At 40.4% G+C, this 18,344-nt stretch overlaps 1 protein-coding gene across 1 annotated transcript; it reads left to right on the top strand.

Moving 5' to 3' along the window:
- The first annotated feature begins 1,021 nt into the window (after positions 1–1,021).
- Positions 1,022–3,882, top strand: rcvrna (recoverin a). The gene is made up of 3 exons (XM_034143561.1): positions 1,022–1,402; positions 1,905–2,016; positions 2,117–3,882. The coding sequence occupies exons 1-3, from the start codon at positions 1,022–1,024 to the stop codon at positions 2,233–2,235; spliced, it is 612 nt and encodes a 203-aa protein (XP_033999452.1). The 3' UTR covers positions 2,236–3,882.
- The last annotated feature ends 14,462 nt before the right edge of the window (positions 3,883–18,344 follow it).

The following is an 18,344-nucleotide window of genomic DNA, read 5'->3' as shown; positions in this document are numbered from 1 at the left end:
CATGCTTTATTCCACAAGTTAAGATATGTCAGTATACCCCACTCAGGAATTTTGATGCTTGTATGTGTCTACATTTGACTACGAAAAGCCATCATGCCAACATTAGCCATGCATATCTTAAAGGTGGTAAAAAGGGAGGTGACAAAAGGGCATGGCATTATCCTGCTCAGCAAAAGTACTTTCAGTCATTTTAGGATTCGTGGGACATTCAATACATCAATTGTGTTTTTTATCTCTTATACTAATGGATTACCAACATCATCAGCACATTCCATTAATCCCAATGAATTAGTTGCCTTCACTTTTTGGGGGGTTTTGGCACCACTGCAGCAGATGGTCTTGTAATCTGGCCTGAGATTAATACACTGGGGACACAGATAATCTCCTCGCATTCATTGTGGTGGAGCATCGCACACAACGCAGGGATTCAACACAGTCCCCCCGGACCCCCCAAGTCCAGCCAATTCATCTGCCTTTTCGTGCTGACTAATCTCTGCCATGATATCTATTTAGATCAAGACCCATGATTTATTTATTCTTGCTAAAGTTATGGCACTCCACTATAGTTTAACTTTTACGTTCAAACAACAAATACTTAATGTTACTCACGTAGTTATCATCATTAATAAATGATTTACTTACATACAGTTGTCCTCGGAAATGACTCATTGATTTTCTCACAAAATGTCAATAAGCCTAAGAATGAGGGGCTTGCAGTTTAAGCAAAACCGCTGCAAAAGGCATAATAGGCCTCCCAGATGTTGACCCCTAAAGTGTTTGTCACCTGTTGTGTTTAATCCTTTACTTATACCTCCTTCAAATAGGTGGCATAGTGTGATTGGTTATCCCTTTAATCTTCAAGACAGCTGTCAGGATTTACTAGTGATAACCATAAGCCTATTTGGCACCTTGAGAGGGCTGCCAGGGTGAATATGAGGCAGAGTGATTCCAAATAAATGCTGAGAGGTTTTGACCCCAAACACAGGAGGACAATAATACATTTGTGAAGTCTGTTTGCAGGATGGGGAATACTAAGAGCAGCGCATTGTCAAAAGAGCTCCTGGAGGAACTGAAATCCAACACGAAATACTCCGAGGCCGAGCTCTGCACCTGGTACCAGACCTTCCTGAAGGAGTGCCCCGGCGGGAAGATCAGCAAGCAGCAGTTTGAAGGCATCTACGCCAGCTTCTTCCCCAATGCAGACCCATCGAAATACGCACAGCACGTTTTCAGGAGTTTCGACACCAACGCAGACGGCACTTTGGACTTTAAAGAGTACATTGTTGCTCTGCATCTCACGTCAGGGGGGAAGACGCTGCAGAAGCTGGAATGGGCCTTTGCTCTGTACGACGTCGATGGGAACGGAAACATCAGCAAAAGTGAAATCCTGGAGATTGTTAGGGTATATATACCTTCTTCTTTCATTGTGATGGTGTAAAAAAATAGTTTTGAAGTACATTTTATTTTATCCCTGAGTCTATTTTCAAAAGCCAGCCCTTTCAAGCATAAATGTTGTTAAAAAGATTATATATTGGTATATTTGTTTTCTGTTGGCAGATCATTTATCACCCTATGTATTGCTATTAACACCTTTAATCTCTTGATGAATCCATAATGTTGAGGACAATTGTTTAATTGCCATATTTTTCTCTTTTTAAATTTGCTGTTGAATACAGACCAACAGCCAAAAAAAACAAAATAATAAATTCACAGTTACATAAAGCAAAGAAAAGCAGTAGGACGTCATATTTGAAAAGCTGAAACAAGCAAATGTTTGATGAATTATTGATTTTCAAAATATTTCAGCACTAATCCATTCTAAAGAACACAGGTTTAAAATATGATTTGATGATGAAATTGAGCATGCACGATTAAAAACATGTAATTAAATGACTCTCATGCAGTCAATATTCAACATGATTCCTGCTGAAGACCAGAAGGTCCTCCCCGAGGATGAAGACTCACCAGAGAAGAGGGCGGACAAGATCTGGCAATTCTTTGGGAAGAAAGAAAACGGTAACAATTCTTTAGCTCCCTTTAACAGTTTTTGTTATACAATGAAACACATCCACGTTTGGCTGCTGTTCTATTTGTACTGTTTTTCGTCTTTTTCCAGATAAAATCTCAGAAGGAGAATTCATTCACGGTGTGATGGACAACAAAGATATCCTGCGATTGATACAATATGATGAGCCTCAGAAAATTAAAGACAAGCTGGCGGAGAAAAAGCAATAATATATATTGTTTAAAGCCCACTCGTGTGATTTTAAGTTTTTTCTTTTTCTGTTTACATTTAACATGATATGACTGCTTGCCTGCTTGTGTTACTCACTGTCTTTCCCTCTGCGTCTCTCACTGTTTTATTTTTTATTATTTCATTCATTTCTTTGGTCTTTACCAGCCTGGTAGTGTTGCATTTCGTATTTTTTCCCAGTAAGAAATTAAATAATTGTATTTAATACCAAACAACAGAAGCTAAACAACTGGGTTTCTAAACTTTGTGCAGTTAAAACTTGTGATAAACATGCACTCACTAATAGTGATACACTGTCTCTCACAAAGCCAAAATGCAGTAACTTACAATTACGAGATCATACCATTGAGTCTATCATTTTTGGGACAACGTCATGAAAAGAACTAAAGAAAGTTACACTTAATAGGCCTAAATGGCTAGCTAGCAGTTTAGCAGCAACTGCCGCCCCCGCAACTCCCTGATTTACCCACTTTAGTAAATGAGTTTGTTATACCACATCATTCATACACCAGCTTTATCTTAACTGAAATGTAGGGTAAAAGGGTTTACCAGTTAAGCTAGTTTGACTAAATGCCACTGCTAGCTAGCGGACTAGCAGTGCGTTCCATCAGTCAGAAGAAGCTAGAGCCTCTGACTGGTGGAAAACATGTGATTTCATGTGGTTAAACTGTAAAATTAAACATGAATGTATTACTAACATTGAAAAGCAAGCAAAGTTAAAACAAAAGCATTTAATGGAGAGAAAAGAATAACACCAAATAAACTAGTCAAGCTAAATGCTAATTAGCTAAGCTAGAAGTTACTGTTGGTAAACTACTGGTTAAACTCAACTATAGTTAAATCTTATTTGTGTTTATTTCAATACGAGTTAGTTATTATTAAAAAAAAGAAACAAGAGAAATAAAAAGCAGAAAAACATCAAATAACTAATTTTGTGTGCAAGTAGGCTTCTGTGGTTTCCCTTTGCCTAAGAAATTGGACAATGACACTTATCAGCAATCAGCATAAAAGGGATACAATTTCACAACTCTTTTAGGCTAACTGTTGCCCACTTTGGGCTACATTTTCACTTCACCGTTGCTGCTCTGTAAGGTATGGGCCTCTGTATATCCTGAGTTGACCTCCATGCCAGCCAATTTACTCTCTCATGTCTGGCAGTGTAACAGAGCTTGGATTCATTCATTAGTTTGATGGCAAGAAAAGCCAGGGCAAGAGCTCCTTATGAGAGGAATTAGGCTCAGGTTAACAATCTGCCTGTGTCAGCCAATCCTATTAGGAGCTGAAGGTCAGTTGAGACTAACAACCTCCTTACTTTAAGTGTGTATGTAATGTGGGTGAAGAATACATCGCTGGTTATCATTTTACTTTAATATACATATGTAAAGAAAATGGATATGTCAGTGAAAGAGATTAGACAATATATTCTGATGCGGACTACGTTCATCCTGGAATGTGCTATGAGAACAGCTTTTATAAAAATTGGCCTATCAAATAGATGGATTATCATGAATAACAAGAATAGAATAACAATTCCTCTGCTTTCTTTTATTACGTAGCTTATGTTTCGTGTAATTTTTGTAGCATATTTTTTACTTAAAGTGGAGTTTTCTAATGCTTTGTGTGTATCTCTGAAGCCCACAAACGGTTGAATGCATGTCACTGTTGAATAAACATTTGCAAAACTGACTTTTAAGGGACTGTGTGTAAAGTATTCGGGGCAGGGGACAGAAAGGGGGAGGGTAATGTATATATATTTTTTAGATCCCTTCATTATAAACATATAATGTTAATCAAGTTAAAAGGCAACTTTGCAAGTCAGGAAACATTCACGAACACCTTGTAGAACTTGATGCTAGCTTTTACATCTCCTTTCAGATAGCTGCAGCTAGAGAGTATTTCACCTCTTTTAAAAACATCTTCCCTTGTTCTGGAAGAACAAAGTGATATAGACCCCAGTAACACCTACTGGTGTTGGTGACGCATATTGGTTCACAGAGAGAGTTTCACACAACACATAATTGTACTAAGACAATCCTTGTCGTAGTACATCCGACTTGTCTAGCTTGCAAAAGTATAAAACTAAAGATTATTCTTAAAATCTTGCTTTGACCCCGCCGTCTAATAATAAAAGGTGTCATATTATGATGATGACAAACACATATTGACACATGTATATATTTTAGTAAGCTTCGTTGTAGCTACAGTACTTTCTCATATCTACTTACAGTACAACAGCTGGGTCATGCTGTCATGCATGTAGTCAACTAAAGTGTGTAATTCATAACAACAGAATAGGACAAAAATATATTTGTCATACATATTCTTTTTAGAAATGTGGTCCTGTTAAGGACACCCATAGCCTGTAAAATATGGATGAAATATCTGTGATGCTATATGAAGAACACCCACCTGTCACCCAATGTGGCTATGCTATAGTGAAGCCACATTTGTAAGCCTTCATTCAATCAAAACGGATGAGTAATTTTACAATTCACCCTACTTACAGTAGAATAGGGACATTATTTTACCTTTTTACAGTCGACTGCAGTTTTTGGCCCTTCCGCGTACACTGTAAAAAAAGTCCGTGAAATTAACAGGGAAAAGCTGTAAAATCACGACATCAAAAAACTGTAAATAGAGAAACAATGAAGCAGTGTTTAATTTACAGTAATATTTCGTAAAGTACTGAACCAAACAAAACTGTTAAATTCACATTAAGAATATGTTAAAATAATTATATTTCATTGTATAATTTACAGATTACTGTGGTTTGAACACAGAAAAACTGTAATACATAAAACAATACAATACAGTTAAAATTACAACATGACAGTGTTAAAATCATGTTTTTTTACATTTTTTAATTCTTGAACATACTATAATATACTTACTTCTTATTTCTATTTGTTTAATACATATGTTTATTTGGAAATTGGAAATAACCCAGTACTGAGATATTCTTGGAAATTAAATGAGAATCCATAAAACAGCTTGGATTCTGGGGCCGACCGGCTATTTGGAGTGGAATGCAGCCCACGGCAGACAGCCCAAACAGTAATCGAACGCGCCACTACTTTAAAGGGCCCATGTCATGGCCATTTCCACTGATCATAATTACATTGTTGAGGTATACTAAAATAGATTTATACTGTGCAATTTTCCAAACTCACATTGGTTTCGCATACAGCATCTCTGTCAAGCATGTGTATTCAGCAGTATTCACTTTCTCCACTAAACGACTCGTTGGAGCTCTTGCCCCCCCCTCCCTGTGAGCCTAGTGTGCTCCGATTGGTCAGCTCGGCCACTCGTTCTGATTAGTCAACCACCAGAGAGGCTGCGCCCATGTCAGTGCTTTTCCCGGCTGCTCTCAGCGTAACATCAGTCTTATCATGGCGTCGGTACAGCGGTATATTTTATATACATATATATTTTTAACTGTTGTTATAGAAGAGTGTGACGGCCCCAGGGCCTTTGTCTTACGATGGGGTGGAGCTGAAGAGGCTAATCAGCACGATCACGGACACCTCAGGACACAGTCTCTCTCCAAAGCGGCTGCAGGAAGACTAACTCTGCGATCCTCTCAACCACCTATCTTTGCATTTACCACAATAAATGTGCCGTGGTTTTGTAAACTCGTGTATGTCTCCTTGTCTTTCCGTTGTGGCCTACGAGCTACTCTCATAACAAAGAGTAAGTTATTTTTACCCGTTATAAACTACTACTGTTTGATGAGAAATCAAATCATGGTTTGCTATATATGAATTCAGGGAAGAAAGGATAGGCCTACTAAGTATTTCCATTAAACTTTATTTTTAGAAATGTACAAAATGAACATAAATATACATATATACACACGGTATATCATTCATTCCTCCTCCTCGCATCTTGCCTGCGCACAGTCGGTGCGGTGCCTTTTAGCACCCTCAGTAGTAGTAGAATCCCTTCCCCGTCATGGATTGTCCGCCAGGATCTGGCTGGACGAAATCAAATGCAAATCACAAAATATTAGAGAAACTTAGTTGTTTTAGATTAGTTAGTAGTAGTTGTGTAATGAACAGCTTGCCTGCTAATATGCTAACCTAGCTTTGTTTACCTTGGTAGCTAACACGATATGAACGTTAGCTTGGAGGAAAGGCAACTATAATGCAGTGTAATAAAACTACTATGAACAAAAGCTAGTGGTTCATATTAGGCTAGCAATAACGTGTTTATAATTGCAATCGTATACGGGTATTCTGCTACCATACAATGTAACTTGCATGAATACATTGTTTTGCGCTAGCATACAGCTAGCCTCGTTAGCTACATGCAGTATATGTACGCAGGGTTGCCAACTTTGGGTACCTGGCTGGAGTGAGATTTTGATATCATGGGTTTAATTCGGTTTAATTACACATATGCGCACGAAATGACTGCTATCGTGTCAGCAGCGGGACCTTAGCATATATATAGGATATATATACAATATATACAAATACACAATAATGGACACAGACTATAAAGGGCACACAGTTTCATTCACTAATGAAAGTCAAACATGTTTGTTTCCACTGTTTTATTGTGTGCCTGTCGCGATAAGCAATTAATTTACTTATCGTACGATAAATAAAAATGAACTCGATAACTTTTCTGACCTCGATAAATTGCCATTTACATGAGGATGTGACTAGCAGTTTGAAAGGATGTACTTGAATTATTATTATATATTATCATTATGTCAGTGGTCTAAAATGGTCATACAACGGTGCCGACAATATTATCGTTTATCGCAATAATTTCCGGGAAAATGTATCCAACAAAATTAATTATCGTGAGAGGCCTATACATGAAACACACACACACAAACAAATCTACAGACTTACTCCAAACTGCCAAATATATTAATTAACACACTCTCACTCTCATATACTCTTTGACTCTATTTTGGCCTAGTAGAACAATAACCAGCAGACTTTTACTTTTTTATCATTTCTACTGGATCTTAGATCTGCGCATTCGCAATACGGGTCGGCAGTTGCGGCTCCAGAGTATTTTTGTTGCGTAATCTATGGTAGGGCTAACCCATACAGTGGTGGGGCTCAAATCAGTATTTGCAATGTAATTGCATACACGCTCCCCCCGACAGTGAAACGCCACGCGTGAGGTTTAGATTATTTCCCTGTCTCAATCCAAATTGAACTGTATGAAATAAAAAGGCACATTTGTCTTGTAGTAAATAAAAAGGGCGACCTGGAGCCAATCCTGCAATTTCCCCACAAGTGAAAGAGTTGACATGCTGAAAACTCAACCCCTGCAGGGGGGTCTGGGGGGGAGTCTCCCCCAGGAGATTTTTTGAAATACTAACATAAAATACACATTCTTGTACTCTCTTGAGAAGAAAAATAAATAAATCTATTACTACACGACATATTTAAAAAAATGAATGCCATTTTAGTTTTGTGTTACTTTGTTCTGAAAGCTGAACCTGCTGCTCCTCACAGAGAGAAGAGGGAAGAGGCTGTGTGAATTACTTTACATTGTGGATAAGGGTGGATAGCCCCCATTGTTCTGTGTGTCAAAATGAAAGACAGCCCACACACCTATCAATCATCAAACCGTGGGGTCTTATTTCATTACGTGTTGATTTCTATCAACACGTAATGTTGTATCGATGTATATAGAGATGTACTACCGCAAAAGTATTCTCCGTCGGGACTTCCTGCAACAACACCACGCCGTTATCGTGATTCTGATTGGCCAGAAGACATTATCAAAGATGTTCTATTGAGAAGACGATCACTACGTGACAAAAGTTTTCAAAACCGTTTCTAGTCTTCGGTATTCTTGTTTTTGGCGTGAAAATAGTTTGAGCAGCGTGAGAGCGTGAGATTGAGAGTGAAAGCGTGTGTCACACGCCAGATGCGTGAGAGTTGGCAACCCTGATGTACGGTCACAATGTACGGTAAATCACAGTACAGTATACTGTATGAGTATTCCGTGTGTGTGACTGCAGACATTCTCCTGCCATGACAAACATGTAAGGCCATCTGCTGACATTGTAGTTGATATATTTAAACGCTAGCAACGTAGCATCACAAAAATGTTTTTCTGACCAAAACTAGCTCTAGCTCCGTGTGTTAGATCGCTACGCCAGCTATAATGTAATTACGTTTCGCGACTGACCGGCAAATCACCCGGAGTATACTGTCAATAGGTATTTTGTGTGTGAATGCAGACATTCTCCTGCTATGAGATACATGTATGCAAGGCCATCTGCTGATATTAGAGTTGATATATGGAAACTCTAGCAACTTAGTTAGCACAGTTAGCACTGTGTCAATGGCTTAGCAGTCCAACACAGTTTACACATTTAAACAGTCTTCTTTGATAAATACACAAATAACAATGCAAACTTACAGGTTGTATACCCAGATCTTCCCCTGCTCCAAACGGTCCAAACAAGCTGTGCATATCCGGCCTCAAACTGGGCAATGTTTTGGAAGCTTTCGTCTGTGAAATGCCGGTTCTTCGAACCTCTGGAGGAGGAACACGCCGCTGCTGGTGTGGCCATAGCTCTTCGGGATTGGTCCATTTCGTTCCGGGTACCGCATGACATCATGCGGTACCCGGAAGAATCAAATGGGCAGTGACGTATCTCCAACGAGGCGTTTTGGGGAGGTATTTTCTGTGTTAGAGTTTTACTCGCTACAGGGTGTACTTTGAGGGTTTTGACTCTGCACACCGTTTACATGCATAAAAACCTTCATAACACACAAGGGGACGGGTAATAACCGGAAAAGCATGACATGGGAGCTTTAAGTCTACTTTTTGAGTCTTGTCTTTTTTTTAAATTGGGACAGCCTTCTCTCGGCGTAAGTGACGTAAGCGGTCAACGAATGCAGCCTCCGAAGGAAACGGCCGCTGAACTGAGACACGCCTACTGAGCAGTATAGTTTGTTTCTGTTATTTCATTGGACTATTTAATTATCGCGGGGGCAGCCACTTTTTGCAGGTTAACGGTTACGGCTCAGTGCGCGGCCAAGTCTGTCTCAAGTCTGCCTTCCACGGACCACGGAGCTGTGTGCACATGAGCGGAGGATCACATCTGTAGCACTGGTAAGCTAACCGTTTATTTTTCTTCAAACTTCAATTATAACACGGTGTGTTGTCAGGACAATACTAACTTCTGTTTGTGAACTACAGGAATACTGTTGCTGTGTACAAGAGCAAAAAGTTGCTACAGGCTTTATCCAAGTTTAAAGTGATGAGAGGAGAGCTAAGTGGTTGTTCTGAAGACGTCAAAAACATGGTGCTGCTTCTACTGTCCTACTTTGATGAGAAGGAAGACACGATGTTCTGTTATGTGGAGGACACATGCCTGGCAGGGGAAGTACAGATGGACCAAGTTCAGTTGACTCCCACCATTGTTGTGTGTGGTAAGTAAAAATGTCCACTCTACTTTTTTCTGTTCTTTCTGCCACTTCTCTCTCTCTTTTCTGTCTAATTTGAGACGTTTATGTTGCACAATGTTTTTTGTTACTGTAAGCTCGTAAAGGGCTAGTTTGGATGCTTATGGATACTTATCCATAGTCAGTGTATTACTTACATGTCTTTGGAGGAACAGGGAGGAGTACGGGTACGTATGTAAAGCTGTGGATGGGTGCAGCAGCGAAACGTATTTTAGCCACCTAAATATTCAGTTTACGTGTACGCTATATTTATAATATTGTCACAAATGTACCCTGCTGCTTCAGTCCCTATCAGAAACAGACTGTATAGCTGTCTGACAGCAAGGTAGAGCTTTGAAAATATTCTTTAATATAGCATACACTAAGAGTAATATTGTTTTAGTTTTTTTGGTGGCTTAACTATGTCCACAGCAGTATATTGCTTAGCTGTCTGCTGGTTCTCCTCTCTGTTTCTCCAAAGTGTAGCTCCTACAATCCCCCTTCAAACAATATGAACTATCCCCTAAAAGCAAGTCAAATTGACATTACATTTATCTCCCCTTAACCTGCAAATACACATACATACATTTTTGTATTGATGGTGAGCAATTTAACAGACCTTAAAATGTAATAACATGTGTGCTAAAATTGTTTTGTGAAATGTTTCAGGAAGACAAGTCTTGTTTTAGTTTAGTTTGAATTGTGTTTTTCTTCTTTTTTTAGGACGATCATGCTATTCTTCAAGGCGATTCATGCTGAGTGTGGATCGAAACATAGTACAGGACAACATCCCCTCCTTGGTTTCTGCCCTGTCCATGATGTTTGGGAGCTATTATTGCTTCAACATCGCCTACCCGTCAGAGCTGGCATCCACCCTGGAGTTTGTCCAGAGGTATGTGTTTTTTGGGATTGGCTTTATCCAACAATTTATTTTATTAAACTGCAACAAATCTAAAGCAGCTGCTTCAGTGAATTGGGGGTTAAGATAATTGTCATTTTGGCTTCAAAATAATAAGATTGATGTGAAGTTTTTTTGTTGTTAGGCAAGCTATTTTATTATTAATTCTGTTTGTTTGTATTTTTATTTTAAGGTGTTTTTTCTCCATCAACCCAGAGAAGGGCACCAAAGTGGAGAAGACACGTGCATCCCGTCTTCAGGTGAACCCGAGAGTCCTCACCTTGATACAGGAACTTTCGGACCATGAGTGGCGTGATGTCTGAATATGGACAGTAAGATCAATGGCATGTGGCGATGTGCCCAAGTTACAGTTTGTTTGATTGTTTAAATCGTAGTTAAAATTTGAAGTGCCTTTTTTTTTGTTCTTTTAACTAATTTAAAAAAATGCAATATGTAACTCTCAAAATGTCAAACTATTCTTTTAAGGTCATTGTAGCCACTCTTGGGGTTTGCTGTTACAAAGTGAAGTTGCTTAAACAATCTTTGGTTGGCTTATGTGGATGTAAAAGCTCAGGACATCACTGTTGAGTGTAAAAATGTTGACGTGTTACACTCCACTGGGTGGTTTTGTTTTGTTTTCCACTTGGGTTTTTGCTTCTGAAGTGAAGTGACCCTACCTCTTCACCTATCTCACTTAAGGCCCTGGCACACCAGGCAGTCACCAGAGAACTCGCCGACACCGACATCGACTGTTGCATCGGCGAGTTCTCCTGCGTCTTGGCCATGTGTCGCACTGGAACACACCGCAAAGACTTCAGCCGAGCACGTACGAACTGCGCATGCGTGAGTGGCAATAACTCTCCTGGCCAGCAGGCGGCGGTAGTGTGTATTCGTCATTCAAAATAGGCAACAACCGGAAGACAGAGAAGAAGAACAGACTGATATAAACAAACAAATAGCGTGTGCGTTCCATTTTCACTCTCGTCCATCGAAAACATGTTTTAGAATATAAAAATACATGAATGATGAAATGAGCACATAAAGTGCAGACATACTATAAAATCACAGTTAATAGACCTGCATCTGATGATCGCAGTGTTCTGGCGGGTGTGTAGTTTATTGAGTCAGCAATGTAGTAATGTATGTAATGTAATAATGGCCACTTCTTGCTAAATTTACATTTCCATGTGATGCTTTTATCCGAGGCGACTCACAATAGGTAAATGAATAGCAGTAGACAGTATCTCATTTACTTAGACACTGTACTTAAGGACAATGTTGAGGTACTTGAGACTAATCCTGCAACTTTATACTGACAAATAAACCGATGAGATGAAAAACCGGACTTGACCAAACAAATCACGGAGCTCTCAGCAGAGGACAGCCGGGGACGCTCCCACCGATATCAGAGATGTCCCTGCTATGTGTCCCCGTAAGAGAGGACATTTAAAGGGCCCATGTCATGGCCATTTCCACTGATCATAATTACATTGTTGAGGTATACTAAAATAGATTTATACTGTGCAATTTTCCAAACTCACATTGGTTTCGCATACAGCATCTCTGTCAAGTATGTGTATTCAGCAGTATTCACTCTCTCCACTAAACGACTCGTTGGAGCTCTTGCCCCCCCCTCCCTGTGAGCCTAGTGTGCTCCGATTGGTCAGCTCGGCCACTCGTTCTGATTAGTCAACCACCAGAGAGGCTCCGCCCATGTCTAACAGTGCTTTTTTCCGGCTGCTCTCAGCGGAACATCAGTCTTATCATGGCGTCGGTACAGCCGTATATTTTATACGCTAACTAACCGAACTGTACCTACAACTGTTGTTATAGAAGAGTGTGACGGCCCCAGGGCCTTTGTCTTACGATGGGGTGGAGCTGAAGAGGCTAATCAGCGCGATCACGGACACCTGGCCGGAGCCGAGGTGCTAGCCAGCTGCCCGGAGTCACACGGGCCCCTCTCTCTCTCCCAAGCGGCTCAGCGATCCTCTCCCCTATCTCTGCATTTACCACAATAAATGTGCCGTGGTTTTGTAAACTCGTGTATGTCTCCTTGTCTTTCCGTTGTGGCCTACGAGCCGGTCATAACAAAGAGTAAGTTATTTTTACCTGTTATAAACTACTACTGTTTGATGAGAAATCAAATCATGGTTTGCTATATATGAATGATATGTTATAGGAGCAAATAATTCAGGGAAGAAAGGATAGGCCTACTAAGTATTTCCATTAAACTTTATTTTTAGAAATGTACAAAATGAACGTAAATATACATATATACACGGTATATCGTCAATTACTCCCCGTTGTCGGCATCTTGCCTATAGCAGCCGGGGCTTGAGGCCTCAGTGTGGTAGTCCGGTCCCCGTCATGTATTGTCCGGCAGGATCTGGCTGGACGAAATCAAATGCAAATCACAAAATATTAGAGAAACTTAGTTGTTTTAGATTCGTTAGTAGTAGTTGTGGTAGGAGTGTGGATCTATCTAATGAACAGCTTGCCTGCTAATATGCTAACCTAGCTTTGTTTACCTTGGTAGCTAACACGATATGAACGTTAGCTTGGAGGAACGGCAACTATAATCCTACCCCAGATCCTGCTCCTTTTCTGTGCCCTGCTGTCCTCGACCACTTTGAGCCTGTATCCCTCTCTTCTCTCTCGGATGTAGTCAAGCACCTGCGGCCGACAAACTGCACCTCAGACAGCATTCCCTCTCGCCTTCTCAGAGATGTTTTTGATTCAGTTGGAGCAAGTATTTTATTACTTTTAAACACCTCTCTTAGCTCAGGATGTGTCCCAGCTGCCTTCAAACATGCCGTGGTTAAGCCACTACTTAAAAAGAAAAATCTCGACCCCTCCATTCTCGCAAATCTTAGGCCCATCTCCCAGCTACCTTTTTTATCAAAAGCCCTGGAGCGAGTAGTCTACGCCCAGCTGCAGTCTTTTTTAACCATCCATGGAATCCATGAAAAGTTTCAGTCTGGCTTCAAACCCATGCACAGCACTGAAACAGCCCTTTTAAGAGTTTTTAATGATCTGCTCCTAGCCGCCGACTCAGGTAGCCCAGCTGTGTTGGTGCTGTTAGACCTGACGGCTGCCTTTGACACTGTGGACCATAGCATCCTGCTGTCACGGCTTGAACAGTCCGCTGGCATCACAGGCTCTGCCCTTGCATGGTTCAGGTCCTACCTGACAGACCGTAGCTTCTCAGTGCAGCTAGGTGCCTTCTCCTCTGCCAAAGCCCCTCTTACCTGTGGGGTTCCCCAAGGCTCGATTCTGGGCCCCATCCTTTTTCTACTGTACATACTGCCCCTAGGTTCAATTCTCACAAAACATAATATTCCCTTCCACTGCTACGCCGACGATGTACAGATCTATCTGCCTCTCAAAGCAAATGTCAAACACTCACTACAGCAGTTGATGGACTGCTTAGTAGAGATAAAATCCTGGCTGAGCAAAAACTTTCTCAACCTCAACGAGAGCAAGACTGAGCTGGGCTCTATCAAAAAAAACATCCTCCCCTCGGTCATGAACCTTGGAGTGACCTTCACTAGCACTTTTAAATTCGACAAGCAGGTCAGCACCGTAGTAAAATCCTGCTTTTTTAAAATAAGACTATTGGCCAAAACCAAGTCGTATTTATCTTTTAATGACATAGAAAGGGTTATTAACGCCTTTGTAACCTCGAGACTGGACTATTGTAACGCTCTGTATGTGGGTATGGACCAGGCCTCAATTAAACGCCTACAGCTAGTCCAAAACGCTGCTGCACGTTTGCTGACTGGCCACAAAAAGCGTGACCACATCACCCCTATTCTGGCCTCACTACACTGGCTTCCAGTTCGGTTCAGAATTGATTTTAAAATCCTTTTATTTGTTTTTAAAGCACTAAATGGGCTGGCTCCGGCCTATATAGCTGAACTGCTCCAGCGCTACACCCCAGCCAGAGCTTTAAGGTCTGCTGACCAGCTGCTGCTGGTAGTGCCCAAGACCAGGCTTAAAACCCGAGGGCACCGAGCCTTCGCAGCAGCTGGCCCTAGGCTCTGGAACACTCTGCCCCTCCATGTGAGGTCGGCCCAGACCCTAGGGGTTTTTAAATCTAAACTAAAAACACACTTCTTCTCTCTGGCTTTCTAGTTAGAGCGGAGCACGACTCCTGACTTTTCCGTGTGTTTTATTTTTATTTTGTTTTTTAAGATATATCGTTTATTGTGATTGTAGTAATGTGTTTTTATTACATGTACAGCACTTTGGCTCGACCAAAAATCGCTTTTAAATGTGCTATATAAATAAAACTTGATTTGATTTGATAATGGAGTGTAATAAAACTACTATGAACAAAAGCTTGTGGTTCATATTAGGCTAGCAATAACGTGTTTATAATTGCAATATTATACGGGTATTCTGCTACGTTCGGTCATACATTGTAACTTGCATGAATACATTGTTTTGCGCTAGCATACAGCTAGCCTCGTTAGCTATACATGCAGTATGTACATGTACTGTCACAATGTACGGTAAATCACCCGGAGTATACTGTATGAGTATTCCGTGTGTGTGACTGCAGACATTCTCCTGCCATGACAAACATGTAAGGCCATCTGCTGACATTGTAGTTGATATATTTAAACGCTAGCAACGTAGCATAACAAAAATGTTTTTCCGACCAAACTAAGGTCTAGCTCCGTCGGTTAGATCGCTAGCATACACGCTACGCCAGCTATAATGTAATTACGTTTCGCGACTGACCGTACGGTAAATCACCAGGAGTATACGGTCTATGACTATTTCGTGTGAGAATGCAGACATTATCCAACTATGAGGAACATGTATGTAAGGCGATCTGCTAATATTGGAGTTGATATATGGAAACGCTAGCAACTTAGTTAGCCCAGTTAGCACTATGTCAATGACTTACGAGTCCGGTTTACACATTTAACCAGTCGTGGTAGATACCTTGTTTGATAAATACACAAATAACAATGCAAACTTACAGGTTGTGTACCCGAATCTTCCCCTACTCCAAACGGTCCAAACAAACTATAGCCTCGTTGTTTGTGTAGCTCGGTAGCATACACGCTCGGAACGCCAGCTATAATGTAATTACGTTTCGCGACTGACCGTACGGTAAATCACCTGGAGTATACTGTCTATGAGTATTTCGTGTGTGAATGCAGACATTCTACATACATGTATGTAAGGCCATCTGCTGATATTAGAGTTGATATGGAAACGCTAGCAACTTAGTTAGCACAGTTAGCACTGGCTTAGCAGTCCGAAACATGTTTACACATTTCAACAGTCGTGGTAGATACCTTGTTTGATAAATACACAAATAACAATGCAAACTTACAGGTTGTGTACCCGAATCTTCCCCTGCTCCAAACGGTCCAAACAAGCTGTGCATATCCGGCCTCAAACTAGGCAATGTTTTGGAAGCTTTCGTCTGTGAAATGCCGGTTCTTCGAACCTCTGAAGGAACAGTGTTAAAAAGACATTTCAACCACTGACTTCGTCGTGGTTCTTCCGTCGGTAGGACAAACAGCTCAGATTTATCCTCACATTTCAGGAAACAGGTCCTTGGCATTGGCATGACTGGATCGATTGTGAACTGAACCAGAGCTTCCAACAGTAAATGTTAGGCTGGCAGAGGGTGCGGCCAGCGCCGCTGGGTGTGGCCATAGCTCTTCGGGATTGGTCCATTTCGTTCCGGGTACCGCATGACATCAGGCCGTACCCGGAACTAAATGGAAGACTCAAATGGGCAGTGACGTATCTCCAACGAGGCGTTTTGGGGAGGTATTTTCTGTGTTAGAGTTTTACTCGCTACAGGGTGTACTTTGAGGGTTTTGACTCTGCACACCGTTTACATGCATAAAAACCTTCATAACACACAAGGGGACGGGTAATAACCGGAAAAGCATGACATGGGAGCTTTAAGGGCTATGTTTGATGTCTTTTAAGTATCACCTGCTGGGGTTTAGCTGCTGTCCTGTGCCTTCTTAAATTGTTTGTTTACGTCCCTCACTTCCATTTCGCTTCTCATTTGCTAGCTGAACAGCTGATCAGAGTGGTTTCTTGGCCCAATAGCTTGTGTCCGACAAATGGCCGATTCAACATGTTGAATCGGCCATGTGTCGACTGTGAAAGGCCAAATAAGGCGTGTCACGGCCGAGGGTTCGGGACACACCAAATTGACTTTGGGCGACAGGGCACGCTTTGTCGCCAGACAACCGAAGACGGCCGATATCGGCCTGGTGTGTCTGGGCTTGAAGACACACACTCACATGTGTTTTGCAACTGTAGCTTCATCACGTACACACTTTCTTTAGCAATGAACATGTATTCAACTAAGACAATCCCTTATTTTGGCTAAGTTACAGCTCAGTCTGTGGCTGTGACAGTCAAGTATTATATTATACAGGTGCCCACTATAAGAGATGAGACATATAAAGTACTAAAATATTTAAAAACATTATTTCCCATAAATCATTTGATGTGATGTAAGTAACCTCTCAACTTTGTTCAGCTTGAATTTCCTGGACAATGTGAGCTGTTTGTTTATTGTGCAGCCTTAGTTTGTATGTTTTACCAATATGTATGTTGAGAAATGACAGATGTTTTTGATAACTGCTATTATATATATATATAATAAATTCTTGGAAAGGCAAGTTCTTGTTGGAATCTTTTCAACTTTTAATACAGTGGCTCTTGAGGTTTATCTAGCTTTGCATTTTTAATTTTAAGTGCTTAATCTGTGTACCCTGGATTACATTCTTCACATTTCTGGTAATAGTCAAACATATATATATACGAAGGCAGTGTAGTTTAAATGAAATCTTTCAATCTGACTAATGTATAGGAAAAACATTTTTTTTCCACTGAGCAATAATCCTTACAAGCGGTTTTATACTATATATTTGAGATTGATATTCATAGAACAGTTTTTTCTGCATTTTAATTGTAAAAAATACATTTTACAGAAAATTTAAATTGCAGTATTTAGATGTTGCTTTCACCGTAAAACTCGTCATTACTACGGCAAAATACACTAAATTATACACAACTTTTGATTACAATTTGCGGGAACATTCAGTTAAATTACAGCATTACACTGATGCTTTTACAGTTAAACAGTGTTATTTGTTTGGTATTTTTCTGTAAAATTGAATGGGATTCAATGTACAATAGACAACAACTGCATGTAAATCTTACTGAAATAATCAGTTTAATAGCAATGTGATCATGCTAATTCAGCAGAAAAGGGCTGTTGGAATTACAGATTTAAAATGTAAATTACAACAGTTTTAAACTGTAAAATATACACGTTGTTCTGTAAAGTTGTTTACAGTTTACCGTATTTTTTACATCATTATTCTGGCAACAAAGCTGCCAGGTCTTTACCGTAAAAACAACGTTTTTTTTTTTTTTACAGTGTAGGCTTCATTGAGGTCACCTTTTCTATAGTTCCTAGTTTAAAAAAAGTTGCATTCAAATAATTTTAGTATACAATTTGAGTGCATAAAGTAGATCATTTTCATCAGGAATATAGTGGTTTGCGTAAGAGAAGCCTAGCTTTGCATCATCTTGTTCCAAAGCCTGTTTTGGCTTTGGTTAATACCTGGCAGAATGCAAACTTCACCGTTGTCATCCACCTGTCTTACTCTCCCTTCCAATCTTTACTGGATTGGATCCAATGGCATTTGGTGAGCTGACCTGAAGATCAAAAGGTACAACTGATGAAACCATGAACAATTATTCTACCTCA

This window comes from Trematomus bernacchii, unplaced genomic scaffold (assembly GCF_902827165.1).
Source record: "Trematomus bernacchii unplaced genomic scaffold, fTreBer1.1, whole genome shotgun sequence".
Lineage (NCBI taxonomy): Eukaryota > Metazoa > Chordata > Actinopteri > Perciformes > Nototheniidae > Trematomus > Trematomus bernacchii.
Note: the sequence above shows the minus strand (reverse complement) of the source record. Positions and strands in the feature narration are given on the sequence as shown.

Bases quoted from the DNA above. Each gene is read 5' to 3' on its own strand.
- rcvrna (XM_034143561.1), top strand. From the start codon at position 1,022: ATGGGGAATACTAAGAGCAGCGCATTGTCAAAAGAGCTCCTGGAGGAA. The intron at 1,403-1,904 runs GTATATATACCT...ACTCTCATGCAG, and splicing joins AAATCCTGGAGATTGTTAGG to TCAATATTCAACATGATTCC. The intron at 2,017-2,116 runs GTAACAATTCTT...GTCTTTTTCCAG, and splicing joins CTTTGGGAAGAAAGAAAACG to ATAAAATCTCAGAAGGAGAA.